The sequence below is a fragment of the Notothenia coriiceps genome, unplaced genomic scaffold (genome assembly GCF_000735185.1).
Source record: "Notothenia coriiceps isolate Sejong01 unplaced genomic scaffold, NC01 NC01_scaffold00007371, whole genome shotgun sequence".
Taxonomy (NCBI): domain Eukaryota; kingdom Metazoa; phylum Chordata; class Actinopteri; order Perciformes; family Nototheniidae; genus Notothenia; species Notothenia coriiceps.
In genome coordinates this window covers 221,597-238,463 of record NW_011340072.1, presented here as the reverse complement: position 1 = coordinate 238,463, position 16,867 = coordinate 221,597, and the positions used below count along the sequence as shown (strand labels likewise).

Below are 16,867 nucleotides of genomic sequence, written 5' to 3'. Positions count from 1 at the left end.
ATGTGTGTGTTTGCAAGATAACACAAATAGAATAACATTTTACAGTTTAAATACATACACATATAATACAGACAATTTTCAATCAAACCATTGGCTGGTTTCAAGTTTAAGTTTCAAGTCTTCAATAGGCTCTCAGATCCTCAGGCAGATCTTTAAGGGGTTAGGAGCATTCTACAGAGCTGACTTTACTTCATTGTGTCTTTGCAGACGAAATGTACAAATTATTAATGATAATTAAATATATTATTTTGTAAATTACATAAACTAATATAGATAACTGGGTCATATAGTGTCGTAATGTGTTGTAAACAGCAAGTTGCAAAGGGTTGTCCTGTGTGACTACAGTGCTTGTTTATTATAATCGTATAATTAAATTCCAATAAAGCCTACATGTACGATGCATTACCACACTCTAGAAAAGAAAGGATGGTGCATGTGTTTATAATTATTTCATTCTGTCCTATCACCGAGTGATGCGCAACGCCTCTCTATCCCAGAAGCCTTTGCGGCAGCTCAGCGGTGCTAGCTGCTAGCTAACTACTTCAATTGGTAATCTGTCAGCCTGGAGCTAGAAGCACACACACTGCTGGGCTCTACACTCTTCCGGATTACTCTCCTTTGATGGGTAACGTCAGCTTTTTTTATTTTGTTCACAACGAGACAGGGTCCCCAAGGTCGTATTCGAGTGTTGGCGGGGATTTAGACAGAAAGTGAATGGTTAGCCAGGAAATATCAGCCACGTATTGTCTTAATGTTAACAAGCCGACACTTGCTATCGTCTGTAAGGATAGACATTAATCTGCCGTGCAGCAGGAAGGACAGCTGTGACTGCGGTGCACCTGGATATATCATTAAATTACAGCCTTTATATTTACGTTGTCCGACTGTCTTTGCTAGCTTGTTAACCAGTCTAACTGGTGTGGTTACTTAATAATAGGAACATTGAGGGCTATTGCTAGCTTGATTAGCTGCATGTTCGTGATATCCAGTTAAAGGGATTATTAAAGTTTGGCAGAGGACGTTAACGAGCCAAATGTATTAACAAGGTGCCATGTTACTGAGCCTGCCCAGGATAATGTCCAAGTGCATGTATCGTAATGCTCTTAAGTTTGTAGAAAGGCATTGTGGCTAGCTGCCAACCGAGAGCTGACCACAAGTCATGCAAGTTAAACCTTAACCTAGCTGCCTCCCATTGAGTCAATAACCAAAAGTACACGTTAGAGGGGAATTTGAGAGTATACACAGGGGATAAGGCATTTGTTTCCCTTAATGCAAATATGCCATCATGGGAGTAGCTTGGCATCTGTGGTGCTATTGCATTTTGTCACTTAAATGAAGATATGTAGTTCTCTCTGTCAGGCACCCCAACTAACAAAGCCTTTACTGTTGGAAATGTTCATCATGTGGCACACATGATCTAAGAAGTATTTGTCTTCCTACTGAGAGTGAAGCTATTTTTCAGTAAGTCTTAAGCACATGAAGGAGCCAGGTTATTATCCCTGCTGCTTGGATAGTCACTGACTGAAAAGTGAGAGGATTATAATCAGGTTGGATTTGCACAAAGAAGAAAACAGGAACACCTATTAGTACTGTTAGCAAACATAGTCCAATATGCTCTGCTTGATTTTAGTTTCCCCTCCTGTTTACTCTACTCTTCAGCTCTCACTCTCCCACTCAGTTATTTCACTTGTGTTTATTGTCAATAACAGCTCCTCTCTGTATGGCTGAATACACATTTATGAATGATCCACTAATGTAAAAATGTCCTAACAGCCGAAGAACAACCTCTGATGTGATTTCAACTTGCCGCTTGTGATCGAGGACAGACACACTGCCCGTGCTGCCACAGTAGATAAGCTGAAACTATGCTACTGAGAGAAGAATGACATTTGTCTCATTTCAATTCCAGGAGCTGCCCCGGGCAGAGTTGAGGCTTGATTCAAAAGCTGCTGCTCCAAGCCAAGTTGCTCTTTTTCTCAGGCTGTTTCTTTGCACTACCACAGCCTAGAGGGATAACTTTTATGGCACTGAAGGCCAACTGAGCAGAGGGGGACTCTGGCGATACTGGAGGATTAGACCGTGCTGTGAGAGTGGGGACCGGACCAGGAAAGCAGGCCCCCAGCAAAACACATGATGCTGCAGGCACACTAGGTTTCCTGTGTGACCCCCTTCTGTGCGACATTTTTTTTCCTTCTTTTCCTGCATTCTCATCGATTTGGATGGTTGAACACAAGGGCTACTTTGAAGGAGCCCACCGGTGGCTGTGGTTTGGCCAAAGCTGACAGACTGCTTGCCAGCTATTGCTGATAAAGTACCCTTGTCCACTGCTGCCACTTGCTGTAGCCCCCTTGGTGGTCTCCAGTATGGTAAGGGGAAGCTTCATCGCAGGAGTGCAACGGAAACAGTAATACCGGTGTAGCTGCTCATTTCCCATTCCTTTGCACTTTGATTAATTTCATTCAAGGACTTTTTTTTTTGTGCCGTAAAAAACACAGCCAAGGTCATTTTTTAAATATTTAATCCCTGGAAAGAATCCTACTCCAGAGGAGGATGAAGTTGAGGAAACAGGTGACAGTGTGTGGAGGAGCCATATTCTGTGTGGCTGTATTCTCTCTGTATCTGATGTTGGATCGAGTCCAACATGACCCTGCAAGGCGACAGAATGGCGGGAACTTTCCACGGGTAAGAAAAATGGCTGTAGTGTTTGAAACCCCTTTCTATACTTATTGCTGCTGCACTTCTTTTTGTTGCCATATATGTTAGATAATATAAGCTAGCTAAATAAAAGGAATTTATTGACATTTCTTCATCCCTTGGCACAAGGCTTAAAATATGTTTTTAAATATTGAAATGGAAATACACTTGTCCCATCCTGTACTAGGGCTGCTCGATTATGGTAAAAATCATAATCTCGATTATTTGGGTCAAAAATTGTAATTGCGATTATTAAATGTGATTATTCGAAAACATCAATTTATTGGAGAAAAAAAATGTGAACAGTATGTTTTTAACAGTTGATTACCCTGAACTGTAAGTATAATTAAACAGAAAAAAAATAAATAAAATGTATTTAAAAAAAAAAAAGTAATAATAATAAAAAAATTATCGTTTATTTCGATTGCGTTGTTTTCGTAATCGTTGCAAGCCATAATCGTAATCGCGATTTAAAACACGATTAATTGAACAGCCCTATCCTGTACCCCTGAAATATCTTCAGGACTGATTTTTATCCAACTGCCTTTTGTTACCTTGGCTGAATATTTTTCCATTGCAGTCTAATTTAGTATTTAAACTAACGCTTACTCACTGTAACAGAAAGGAAGAATGTGGCTTTGGTTAACGGATGTTTTATGATCTCCCACATCTGTTTGATTTATGATTGTTGTCTGGTTTTTAGAGCCAAATCTCAGTTCTGCAGAACCGGATAGAGCAGCTGGAGCAGCTTCTGGAGGAAAACCACCAAATTATCAGCCACATAAAGGACTCTGTGATGGAGCTCACAGACACAGGAGCTGTGTCTCCCAGCGGCCACCTGCCATTCAGAAGTGCCAATGGTTCCTGGGTCCTACCCTTCGACGGTCGTCCCACTTTCCTCGCTGTCAAACCCCAGGATTGCCAATCTGCTTTAGGCAGCCATGGTCAAGCAGATGTTCAGGTAAAATGCCTCAGTTTTTGCCCATACAAAACAATCCTATCACTGCTAACTTTTTAAATATTATAACGTTTTTTTGTTGGACTGTGTCTTGTGAGCACATTTTGAGTTTGTATTTCATTTTAGATGCTGGATGTGTACTCCATCCTCAAGTTTGACAACCCTGATGGTGGCGTATGGAAACAGGGCTTCGAAATTACTTATGAAGCTGACGAGTGGGACAATGAACCACTGCAAGTGTTTGTAGTTCCCCACTCCCACAATGATCCAGGTGAGTTGAGAAGCTATAATACACAGCGGAACTTTGTTGAAAGTTGTAAATGTCTTTGTGTTTGTTTCAAAGTCCGTCTGATTAAACATCATTTTTAGATGCAGCGTCAAGCAGGTCAGAACCACTTATTTTCCCATCAGTTTAAATTTGTCTCGTCTGTAGATAAGCCAGCGACTTTGAGTCGTCATCTGAGTGGGAGGCCAGTGACGCAGACATCATTCAAAATTTGAATCGTTTGTTCTCATTGTTATTAGCATAATGTTGACACGATTGACGGCTTAGTCACAAACAATGGAATTAGAAAGATATTGGCATTGGAAAGCTCCAGCTATTTATAGGTGGGGTTGGCTGAGATTTTATTTTCGCTCGACACATCCATTAAACTTGTTTTCCAGCCTGCCACATGCTTGCTAACTTGACAGTTATCGATATGTTGTGAGGCTGAAGGAACCTGCACATTCAGTCCATCAACGATGCGAATGAGCTTCATTTAGAGCTGCATTTGATTTAACTCGGCTGCAACATGTTCTGTAGTGTCAACAGAAGGAGAGTTTGGCAACCAGAAAGCAAATACTCAGCACTCTCTAAAGACAATTGAAGCAGGTTTAATTATCGGCTCATTTGACTAAATGCAAGGAAGGGATTTTAAGGGTTTCAGTGAAATGCAGGTAAGCATCTCAACCAACGATGTTAAAACAGAGCAGTAAATAGTCCTGTCCCTTACTAAATATGATTACTCAACCATTCACATTTCAGTAGTATTAGTTTGATTCTGCAGAACTTTGATTGCTGTTTCAATATATTGGACTTCAATATGTAAGATACATATTTGACAGGATATTTATAGACTGAGGTATTCTAGACTTTTGGACAATGAAAGTGCACAGGACTGGTTTTTGAGTCACTTCTTCTGAAACCACTCTGCTAAATAGCTTTCTGAGGGGAGCTGCTCAACTTGAATAAAATATGAGTTTTATTTCTGATCTGTTGCAGCACTTTTTCCACTGCGGAGAGTTTTTTTTTACTTGCTCTGTTTTCATGTCTTTTATATCAGCCGGGTGCACAAAGGGGTGTTGGGCTGTGGAGGTGTTTATTTTCAAAGATAGTCCAGAATGAAGCTGACATCCTGTTGGCCATCTGTTGTGCAAATTGCTCATATTGATCTTCTTGTCTTGTTAGGTTGGATTAAGACTTTTGACAAGTACTTCACAGACCAGACGCAGCATATTTTAAACAACATAGTGGTGAAGCTGCCCGAAGATCCTCGAAGGAAGTTCATCTGGTCTGAGATTTCATTCTTCGCTAAGTGGTGGGAGACGGCAGACACATACAAGCAGGAGGCTATGCGCAAGTGAGTCACAGCTTAGACAACCACTGAGCCTTTCATTTAACCACCTGACCCTTCACAATTAGTTGAGATTTCTGCGATGCTTACTTAACTACCGTACATTATTTACTCTGTTGATGTTACCTGCTGCTGGTGGAATGTAGTTTCTCTAAAAATAGTCTATTATCTGGTTACTGGGAATCTCCTTCTTAAGGGCTGGATTATCGTCACCTCTCTTTCTTAATCCTCTCTGTTCAACAGATTGATCCTTGGAGGGCAGCTAGAGATTGTCACAGGAGGCTGGGTTATGACGGATGAAGCTAACGTTCACTACTTTGCCATGATAGACCAGCTCATTGAGGGACATCAGTGGCTGGAGAGAAATATAGGTACACAATCACAAATGATTCCATATCCATTTATACATAGATGAATTATTCTTATATTTCAAAAAATATCTTCATCCCAATTCACTCCACTACATATGTTGTAACTTCTTTTATTTAAGGCAGTAAACACATTTATTTTTTTGCTTCTTGACAAAAGTTAAGGGTAAAATGTTTGACAGAAAATGCTTTTATTTTGAAGTGCAAGTATGTGTCCCTGCTCTTTCTCCTTCCTGTTATGATTTGAAATGAATACGAGTATGTTGAGTGCATTTCCCCCGTGTTCTACCGTTCTTGCTGAGAACTGTTGTATTAATATCAAGTAAACACGTTCAGTTTGGACAAGACTCGCTTGTTCTTCATTCAAAGCTTTTATTACACAACGGTATATAGGTGAAAATGACACCAATACTCTCAATGTTCGATAGTAAACTTGTTATCACACATGCAGCAGTTGTAGTAGCCCCTCACTCAGTGCCTGATAACATATGTTGTGCTATTTTCTTTTCTCCCTGCAGGGCAGAATATTTTATAAAATGTGCATTCCTTCCTATATCTGAGGTCATCCTGAACTTGCGCCCTGTCATACATAGGTGTCACTCCTCGCAGCGGGTGGGCGGTAGACCCTTTTGGTCACAGTGCCACCATGTCCTATCTGCTGAAGAAGGCCAACCTGACCAGCATGCTCATCCAGAGGGTTCACTACTCCATCAAAAAACACTTTGCCTCCACCCGCAGCCTGGAGTTCATGTGGAGGCAGGCCTGGGGTGAGTGGAGCGGAGCCATGTCATCTGATTCATGTACTTATCTGTGTTAAGCTCGTTTTGGAAGAACAACCACTGTGTAATAGCCTCAGCTTCCCATTATCTCCTAATTAAGTTGACATCTGCTGAAGAGTTTGTGTGTGTTTGTTCTTAATGGAAAATTCCTTTCCTGTTAGATTTGATCAATTTGTGATGCTGAGTTCTATTTGGGCTGTCATTTACTTTTTGTTGAAACAGCAAGAAAGATTTCCCCCATTGAACACTGTAGGTGTGAACTTGGATAACCAACAACTTAATAAGTCATTTATCATAAACGTGTCCCTAATCTGAGCAGAGCACACTTCATGACTGTGTTTTATTCTGGACTTTAAGGCTGCTGTCAACAATGGATCCCTCTCAAGCTAATTGATTTCCACTTTACTGCTTCCACAGACACCGGATCAAAAACGGATATTTTTTGCCACATGATGCCGTTCTACAGCTACGATGTGCCTCACACCTGCGGGCCCGACCCCAAGATCTGCTGCCAGTTCGATTTCAAGAGGTTACCAGGTGGTCGGATAAACTGCCCCTGGAAAGTGCCCCCAAAACCTGTGGTGGAGGCCAATGTAGCAGAGAGGTGAGACATTATTTCAATAGTCTGAACCCTTTACATAAAACTGGTAACAAATTGGTAGTGGCTTAGCTACCTTTTTTATTTCTCAGAGACTTAGCAATTTAAACATAACTTTGAATTCTAAGATATACGATCTCCATTATCGCAATACATAGAACATAATAAATACTTTTAATCAAGCTATGATGTCTACAAACTTCAACTTCGTACTTTTTAGCATAGTGTTGGAATTTGGCTACACACACACACACACATACAAACACGGCTTGGTCTTGGCTGTTGCGAATCAGTCAATGTTATTTCTACTTGTCCCTTACGAACAAACTAACCCTGAACTTGTGCCAATGACAACAATCAGAGGAGGTGGATTAACGGCGGGACAGACGTAGCCTGCAGATAGCCTTTCCAGAACTTTCCAGAAGACATATTTTAGTGGCTAATGGAAAAAAACCCCAGGGCTAATTTGACCTCCTCCTTCCAAGGTCGTAGTGATTTCATACAAAACTGGCAAATGCAAAGTAGGGCAGTTTGGATGCCAAGAAGTGTGTCCCCTCAGTTTTCCCCTTCATGTCCCACTCTCTCTTTCTCTCCCTCTTCATCAATCAGGGCAAACCTGCTCCTGGATCAGTACCGTAAGAAGTCCAAACTCTACCGCAGCAAGGTGCTTCTGGTCCCTCTGGGAGATGACTTTCGCTACGACAAGGCGCTGGAGTGGGATCAGCAGTTCAACAACTACCAAAAGCTGTTTGACTACATGAATTCTCACCCAGAGCTGCACGTACAAGTGAGAAAGCAGTTTGTCAACTATCGGATACAGCGATGCAAAATATATGTTCTGCCCCTTTTTCCTTGTTTTATCCTTTCCAGCATTTGGTGTGCCGGCTATTTCGCTGTACAACCTTTTGTGATAATCAATCATGCAGTCTTATTTTAACTTGCTGACTGAACAAAGAATCCGTCACAATGCGATGTTTGGTTTAGAATGTGCCATGTAAGATGACAAGCGCATGTATTATAATGAGAAATGTTATTTTTCCCCCACACAGCTGGGTTTTGAGTGAGTTATTTTTTTAATGTTTCATCTGTCTGCTCCTCCAGGCTCAGTTCGGCACGCTCACAGACTACTTCTCCGCTGTATACAAAGCAAAGGGAGTGGCCCAGGGGTCCAGACCGCCAGACTTCCCAGTGCTTAGTGGAGATTTCTTCGCCTATGCAGACCGAGAGGACCACTACTGGACCGGCTATTTCACCTCGCGGCCCTTTTACAAGAGCCTGGACCGCATATTAGAATCACATCTCAGGTGAGGCAGATTAAATCACTGATACCCGACACTTACACGCTGAGGCGTATTAGTGATGCTGTGGCTGTTTATGTCAGGGAGTTCTACAGCAGGCACTTTGTTTCTTTTTTTGCATTGCAAATAAGATTTAGCTGATCCATCCGGACTCCGGAGTTAGGAGCGTACATGTCCCTCCTGCAATCCTGTAAACAAAGAGAAGTCAAACAATTCACCTGGTATCACTCCAAGATGGAGAGACAATCATTTGTATACATAATCAGTGATGCAAATTTGTCGCTTTTCGGCGCCTCCCGCTTTTTTAACGCTGCTTTGGGTGACTTGTGTAATTCGTGGAGAACCGAAGAGTTTTCATTTTGGGGGGGGGGGTCCGTCAATTTGTCAGTCCGCCCATTAGTCCGTCCGACTGACGGACAACTTCTCACTTCAAAAAAGAAGAAGAAATCTAGATCGCAAAATAATTAAACAAGCGAGTGCCTCTTTTTTCCTGGCCAAGGACAGGTTCCTTGAACACAACACGTGACGTGTCTTCACGTGGTTATGTCTCGTCTGAAAGGAGTGTGCTGACGGAGTGCAACGGAACGCCGCTCCAGCTCTTCAAATATTGCACTACCCATAAGGAGCCGTACATGCCGCAGTGTTTGCTAGGCTGTGTCTTTAGTTGTAAGCACAGTGGCGATCTGTTGTTATTAGCATCTGGTTAGCTAGCTATGCTAACGAATTTAAAGAGCTTTTCTACAACCAGGTGGAAGAGAGCTCTCTCCTGAGAGGCTCAAATAACCTCAGCTCAGTGAGGTTAAGGCACACCTTGATATGATCATTATAGTTATTAATGAAACTAAATGAAAAACAGGTATAAAATACTATATGACAGTAACAAAAAAGTTGTTAAAAATAAGTGATTTGTAAAATATCCAAAAAGAAAAATCTGCTTACAGTTCTGTTTCAAATGGGTGTTGAAAGATATACCCATAGATCTCCTCATGTTGCTCTCAAAGTGCACCAGATTGATGCTTTTAACTTCAATATTTAAAAAAAAAATCTTCCCGGGGGAGCATGCCCCCGGACCCCCCTAGAGGAGGTTAGGTCCCCTCCACTTAAATCATGTTCACATGGATACTAAATACATTTGCACACATCTTGTGTCCATATCTTGCTGTTTTGGTGGTCATGCCACACGTGCACATGCATGCATGCGCGAGTCATGGAAAGATATCTGGATTAAGAGGTTGCTTTTTCTTTGCACAGCATGAAAGAAAGGCCAAATGAATGGGCTGTGATTTTAGTTTTTTTAAGCAGAGGTTGAGTTCAATCATTTGTACGGCCCTCTGAGGATGTTGTACAAATTGAAAGGAAAAAGGTTCCCCACCCCTGCTGTAAATAATAATAATTTATAACTTAACATCTCTGTCTCCTATTGATCTGAGTATATTATAAAGAACAGTTAATTGAAGCATTATAGCACAGGCCTTTGTCAGATGGTATATTACGCTGTTTTTTTCCTGCTTCGAATAGTTCTCTCTTTTTTCACCATACCTGTGTTTGCATCACTGATAATACTTTACAATATCTGAATCGAGTCAATATTATTTACATTGTTTCATTTCCCTTTCTGTATGTTCATCATTTTATTTAAAGATCAGACAAATAGACCTTTATTTGGTTTATTCCATCGGTTTAATTTGATGACCACACCTTTATTTTAAGTTCGCATAAATTATCAACTGTGTATTTAATTCTCATCTCCTGTTTCTCTCTACTGTGAGCAGTCTAAAAGTAAAAACCTAATTTGCCTAGGGGTTACTTCCACAAACAGCTGTATCAAAGCAAGCTTACATTTCATTTCAAAGAGATTTTAGGGAACAGAGCAAATAATGCGGTTTGAACCACAACCAAACACAAAAGACCCATTTTCATAGAATCTGCACTCATGTTAAAATAACGTAATCATTTGAACACACCTTTAGCTAACAGACCCACTAAAGGGCTCCCCAATGCTAATTGTTCGTCCGCCTTCTTCAGGGGGGCAGAGATCCTCTACAGCCTGGCGGTAGCGAGCGCTCGACATGTGGGCATGGAGGGGCGCTACCCCATCTCAGACTACGCTCTGCTCGTTGACGCGAGGCAGACTGTCGGCCTGTTCCAACATCACGACGCCATCACCGGCACGGCAAAGGAGAATGTGGTTGTTGACTACGGCACCAGGTAAAGGTCTGAGTGTTCAAAATGAAATGACAGTAGGGATTGGTTAGTTTAAACTCCTTTCATTTGTCTATTATTTATTTGTTTTAACGTTGCTGTCATGTTTGTTGTTGTTGTTGTTGTTGGTTTACATCTTTCAATATGGAAAATTGATGAAGACAACAGTTAACAAAATGGAATTGATATGAACTAAACGACTGCTTCTTCATTTGAATCCTGTGTCTTTGTGGCTATTTTAGACCCCCGCTCAATACTTTGAAGCAGGAGCTCTGTGCTGTGACCGCTGCAGTCAGCCATTGATTATTTCTCCTCCTCCCCAGATTACTGCGTTCACTCACCGGTCTGAAGAGGGTAATCATCAATGCTGCTCATTTCCTGGTGATGAAAAACAAAGACTTTTATCGCTTTTACCAGACTGAGCCCTTCCTTGAGACGGTAAGAGGACACATGGAAGGACCCTTCTTTCAGTGTATAACCCGCAGTCTGAATACTTCCACAGGGGACAGAATACGCAGGCTTCTCAGTGTGTTCCCTTTGTTACATGCTTCATTCTGTAGGATGACAGGCGTGCTACTCAAGACTCTCTGCCTCAGCGCACTTTAATCGAGCTGGACCCAGCAGGCCCGAGGTATTATCTGCATCCCCCGGCAACTTTCATATCCCTCGCCTCCTACACTGTTCGCCCTTACTGTGTTTCTGATTGCTTTTTCCTCCTCTCACCCAGGTACCTGGTTCTGTTTAACCCCATCGAGCAGGAGCGCCTTTGCGTGGTCACAGTGTTGGTCAACACGGTCAGGGTGCGGGTGCTCACTGAGGACGGACAGACCCTCCCCGTGCAGCTGAGCGCTCAGTGGAGCTCGGCCAGTCAAATGAGTGCAGAGGTGTTTGAGGTAAGAGAATAGATCCATTCGGCAGTGTGTGCACAGACCTCATCACTGTCTACACTGGGTCTGTTATTGTTACATGTTCAGATTGGAACCAAAAAGACACTGAAGTTGCATGTGTACAGATCAAGTTGTTGGCATCTGAGTTGCATTGTGGGTTATTTAGGGCCCCCAGGTTTTGACCATGAAGAAGAATGCATACAAAAAGACATATCTTGTTCTGTAGCATACATTTTGTCCATCATGAGTCGAAACTGTTATAGCACAACAATGTTAAAACAATACTCTCTGATTATATCTCCATGTACCATAATTCTGTGTTGCCTAGTGAAGTTAAAGACCTCAATTAGAGTGTGTGTGTGTCTGGGTGTGTGTCTAAAGTTCTTTTAGACGGAAGCATTTGGCAAAAGAATATATATGTAACTTAATGCAGAAACGCAATTAATAGTATTCAAATCAGAATATCATTTTAAACAAAAAGGCCTCAGACTAGTGTGTAGTATCATCATCATATCATAAGAATAACATGTCGTTCTCAAAACAAAAACACACTCCCTTGATTCAGCTCATATTGTAAATTAAATCTTCACTAATAAAATAACATCCCATTTGCTTCACAATTTTTGATCAGATTCCTTTATTGTGCCCATTTAAAATTCTGTCCTCTCACAGAAAGCAATGACTGTAACTGTAGCAGAGGCATACAAACTGTCTACTTAACACCACCTCATCACATTTGAATTACAGCACACTGTAGCTAACGTCCAAATGCTTTTCACTTTTATTGAAAGGCTTGTGGTCCTCTCCGGTCCTCTCTTGCAGATTAACAAGGAAAATGAAGCCGGCGCTGTAGAACACAGCCTTTTTCAAATGTTAGTGTGTATGAAAGCTTTATTTTTCCATATCCAAATGTCCTTTCTTTCTCCATCCAGGCTACGTTCATGGTCCGTCTGCCGGCTCTGGGCCTGGCGGTGTTTCACCTGTACGACTCGGCAGACTCGCCCCTGACGCTGCGCTCCGACACGCTGCTCCGGCTGTCGGCTCGCGGCACCTCCGCCCGAGCCTTGGACCCACTTCCTGTTCGCTCTCAGCAGGCCGAGCCGCAGACCTTCTTCATCAGCAGCCAGACTCTCACCCTGGGCTTCTCTGGAACCACTGGCCTGCTGGAGGTTTGTGTTTCGTCCACTCCTACATCGGATCACTTTGCATCTGAATCAAAGATGCTCTCATGTGTTTTTAGCCTTGATCTTTTTTAGCTAGTAAAAGCCCACGAGCTTCATTTCCCAATGAACCCTGGGGTTTTGATCAAAGTGAACATGGAGTGTCTTGTTGCGACTCAAACATCTTTTCATCTCTTTCCTTATTCAGTTTTCTTTATGTGCTCTGTTTCTATTCATGTTTCTTTTTTATCTGCAGAGTATCAAGCGAAAGGATGACCCTCAGGAAATCAAGGTTCAGATTCAGTTCATGGTCTACGGCACCCGCCCCTCCAAAGACAAAAGTGGCGCTTACCTCTTCCTGCCTGATGGAAAAGCAAAGGTATTCTCTCGATAGTTGCACCTCAGATGTTTACTTGCCTCTCAAAAGGCTTTGATAGATTCTCCCATGGGTTTCGTGTCATGGTATCATGCTGGGGTGCTCGGGGCAGGAAGGCTGCTTCATCCTTTCCTGATGTAAAGAAAACTGTGTCACTTCCATTGCCTTCTCTCCTATTTTTAGCACAAATTGTATTCATAATTCCACTTTTTTCTCGCTCCCTGCTTTTAGCCCTACAACCAGAAAGAGCCCCCCGTGGTGCGCGTGGTGGAGGGCCCTCTCTTCTCCGAGGTGGTGGCATACTACCAGCACTTTCAGCAGACCATCCGCATACACAATGTGCCAGGTAATAGTTCAACTAAACTGCACATGGAATCACTTCAAATGGCTTTTGCAAAAGGTCTTTTAGTGAAATTCACCACATGCTAACAAGGGCTAATATTTTGGACAAAACCACAATTTATATTTCAATAAGGATCTTTATATCCCGTAAGCTACATTTGTTTGTAAACGTTGTGCAACCCACTGCCCAATGCTATCTGTAATTCACATGTATCCTGAATTTGTGGAATACTTTATTCCACTCCCTTCCTTCTCCCTCTTTGGTTTTGTACCTTCAGGGGTGGACGGGCTTTCTATAGAAATCACCACCGCCGTGGACATCCGTGATCAGACCAATAAGGAGCTGGCGATGCGCCTGGTCACTGACATCCAGAGTGGGGACGTCTTCTACACAGACCTCAACGGATTCCAGGTCTGTCCCACCATCGCATTTTGAAGAGAACAGTTACAATATGAATATTAAAAGGAGAGAAAAAAGACTGCTCTCCTTTTAGACCCTGCATGCTTTGCAGAGACAACAGCTGTTACTTACTCCTGGATATTCTTTCCATGGGACAGTCTGTTGAAATTACAAATACTGCCAAATAAATAAAAGGTTTTACACTAGGTAATTCTGTCACAGCTTAAACCAGAGGTGTCCGGGGTAGTTTTTTTCTTGTTTGTTGTCACTTTACCACTTTTGCACCTGATTGGCTGTCATGTGGTCCAATTTCCACCAGAACCCTATTTTATGGTATGGGGTTAACAGGGTGATGATTCATGGTCCCTCTTTGTGGGGAAGTATTGGAGTAGTCCTGAGGAGTGGAGGGACATATCTCATATATGTCTTATGTTTTCTTTTTAACTTTTAACAAAAAAACAATAGTTTTCCCAGAGTGGTGATTAGTTACCGCCTTTCTTAAAACTTGGTATGATGCATTTTTTTCTCTGAAGTCTGACATGTTGTTTTCTCCTGTGTTTGCTCCCTTGTTGCAGATGCAGCCGCGCCGCCACCTGATGAAGCTTCCCCTGCAGGCCAACTTCTACCCCATGCCCAGCCAGGCGTACATCCAGGACAGCAACAACCGCCTGACGCTGCACACCGCTCAGGCTCTGGGCGTCACCAGTCTGGAGAGCGGTCCGTACCTCCATACAGTTTATTGAATGTTTCTGCGTTATTCTTCATTTCATTCTGAGTGAAAATCAAATCTGAAATGCACTCTCTCTTTCCCTCTGTTCTGTAGCGCTTTGTGGAATCGTATTGAAGCACTTATCGCTCCCTCTTGTCCTTCGAGAGGTTCACTCTCTTACGTCAATGTACCGAGCTAATCCTTTTATCATCGTTATGAGAATAATGCAGGTTTTTTTGTATATGATGGATAGCTCAAAGTGTTTGTCTCCATCGACTGAAAGTTCAATACGCAGGCTGCTGTATTAGTGTAATAGATTATCTCCTCCTCCTCCCCCCCAGGCCAGCTTGAAGTGATTATGGACCGGCGGCTGATGCAGGATGATAATCGGGGGCTGGGTCAGGGTCTGAAGGATAACAAGAAAACCACCAACCGCTTCCGCCTGCTGCTGGAGAGGAGGTCCATCGGAAACATGGTCAGTGGGACCACCGCCATGCCATCCCAAAGTCCAGCCCAATGCACCTGACTCTCTGTGCAAAGCTGTCATATGTCACATCCTTCATCTGTGCTCATTAACGCCTGTGTTCATGTCATTTGTCGGTGCTCATTACCCCCCCATCTGTCTTTTCTTAACCATCCTCTCTCTCACTTTGTTTTCCTTTTGTTTTTCCACTCCATTACCTTCAGCATGAAGGCCTCTTTGCAAAACTCTCCTCTTTGTTTCATTCTTTCCTCTCCAAAATCTTGAGCGACGGAGTTCCAAAGGTAATGTTTCCTAGGCAACGATAACGATGCTTGTTAGCCCACGTATTAGTCTTTGCCGTAGCTCCAGCTCCTATTTTGTCTTTTCTTTTACCACCACACAGTCATAGCCAAACCGGGCTATTTTTAGTGCGCAATAGAAGGTCACAAATGATATAAAGTAAATGAACACAGATTGGCAGAGAATAGAAAGCATTGATTCCAGTTTTATCATCCATCTCCCTGGAAATACTGCTGATGGAGCCCTGGCTTTGCACCATACATCAGGGCTATTCAACTACACATTCAGTTGGGCCAGATTTTATAACTACAAAATTCATCTGGGCCAGACATTCAGCGGCCTGTAAAAAGCGGGTAGTGACACATTTTAAACAACACATATTACTGCGATGAAAAACATGCCATTTTTATTCATTGTTCATCTAACAAAGGTAGGTCAAAAAGTGCATAAAAACACAACAAATTAGCATTAATTTAACAGAATCTGAAATAAAAGTGCACAGTTGTAGCATTACATTTGTTTGCTTTAGAAGTCAAATAGTTAGGTTATGTTTTTTGAACCAGGCACATCACAAAGTGCATTTACTGAATACAATAATAGCAGTCTTAATAAATGTCCTCACATACAAAAAAAACAGCTAAAGAGCTCCAATGCAACACAAAGAGTACTGTAGCAATACTATTTTTTCACTTTTCAAGTAATAACAAAAAATCATACGTTTTGGTCACATTTGACCCAGACACATTACAAAGTGCATTTAAATGAATACAGAAAGAACTGTCAAACCCTTCAGTGCACAAACCCATAACAAGGGATACGGGTAACTAACTTATGAATGAATACTACACTACACGTCTACTATAGTAAACTAGGTGCTTACTATCACCTCATTTGTGATTTGTCATCGCTGACTTTCTAAATGGGAGAAGGGACATTTTTTGTTTTGAACAAGAGCAGTGATTTTTGGCTCATAGGATGTCAATGCAATCCTAAGACATTGGTGAAGAGTGCTGTCAGTCAGGGAGCAGCGAGTGCTACTTTTGATTGAGTTCATGTGTGAAAAGCTTGATTCACATGTGTATGTTGATCCAAACATACTGAGCACACAGATCGCTACTTTCTGAACGTTAGGGAACTGCTGTTTTTNTTATTAACGAATGGTTACACAAGACAAAACATCGGTATGACATCATAAAGTGGCCAAAATCTGATCAGCTCATTTTCAGACAGGTTTTTATAGAAATGGATCAGGACAAAAAGAGAGAGAATCTTTGTTCCTGAAACTTCCAGTCTCTTTCCACAGAGGGGACACATGTTGATGTAGAAGAGACATGAACAAGTGGATTTTGCATAATGGGTGACCTTTAACACCCACAGTTTCTGAAAAAACAAAAGTGGAACCCAAAGGTTTATTCACTCAACGGTCTTGTGATATTTAAAAATCACCAAAAATGAGAGATTCATGTTCATAAAAAAGGGACTTGCAAACAAGCGATCAGCAACAATGCCCTTCCTCCCTCTGTTTCAGAAAGGCACACACAGTGAGGACAGAGCGTACAGTAGCTCCAGGCCCAGATGGTGCTCCTTCCACTGACACTGTTACATAAGTGGATTGAGCCCAGGGACGGAGGCCTGCATGCCTGCTTCACCGAGCCACAGTGGTGCATGGGATGCTTTCTGTTGAAAGATGGAAAAAAATGTAAGAAGGAGAAGGGGG

General features: G+C 42.2%; 1 protein-coding gene across 1 annotated transcript in view; it reads left to right on the top strand.

Moving 5' to 3' along the window:
- Positions 1-523: 523 nt before the first annotated feature.
- The window catches only part of man2a2 (mannosidase, alpha, class 2A, member 2), a 54,098-nt gene continuing 37,754 nt past the window's right edge, over positions 524-16,867 (top strand). The window contains exons 1-20 of the mRNA XM_010769472.1: positions 524-625; positions 1,910-2,682; positions 3,398-3,655; positions 3,779-3,923; positions 5,103-5,274; positions 5,512-5,639; positions 6,230-6,403; positions 6,833-7,019; positions 7,623-7,800; positions 8,115-8,317; positions 10,337-10,519; positions 10,837-10,951; positions 11,074-11,144; positions 11,241-11,406; positions 12,333-12,569; positions 12,817-12,939; positions 13,168-13,282; positions 13,557-13,690; positions 14,254-14,395; positions 14,729-14,862. Of these exons, the coding sequence (XP_010767774.1) occupies positions 2,551-2,682; positions 3,398-3,655; positions 3,779-3,923; positions 5,103-5,274; positions 5,512-5,639; positions 6,230-6,403; positions 6,833-7,019; positions 7,623-7,800; positions 8,115-8,317; positions 10,337-10,519; positions 10,837-10,951; positions 11,074-11,144; positions 11,241-11,406; positions 12,333-12,569; positions 12,817-12,939; positions 13,168-13,282; positions 13,557-13,690; positions 14,254-14,395; positions 14,729-14,862 (2,997 nt within the window). The 5' untranslated portion in view covers positions 524-625; positions 1,910-2,550. The remainder of the gene's footprint in view (positions 626-1,909; positions 2,683-3,397; positions 3,656-3,778; positions 3,924-5,102; positions 5,275-5,511; positions 5,640-6,229; positions 6,404-6,832; positions 7,020-7,622; positions 7,801-8,114; positions 8,318-10,336; positions 10,520-10,836; positions 10,952-11,073; positions 11,145-11,240; positions 11,407-12,332; positions 12,570-12,816; positions 12,940-13,167; positions 13,283-13,556; positions 13,691-14,253; positions 14,396-14,728; positions 14,863-16,867) is intronic.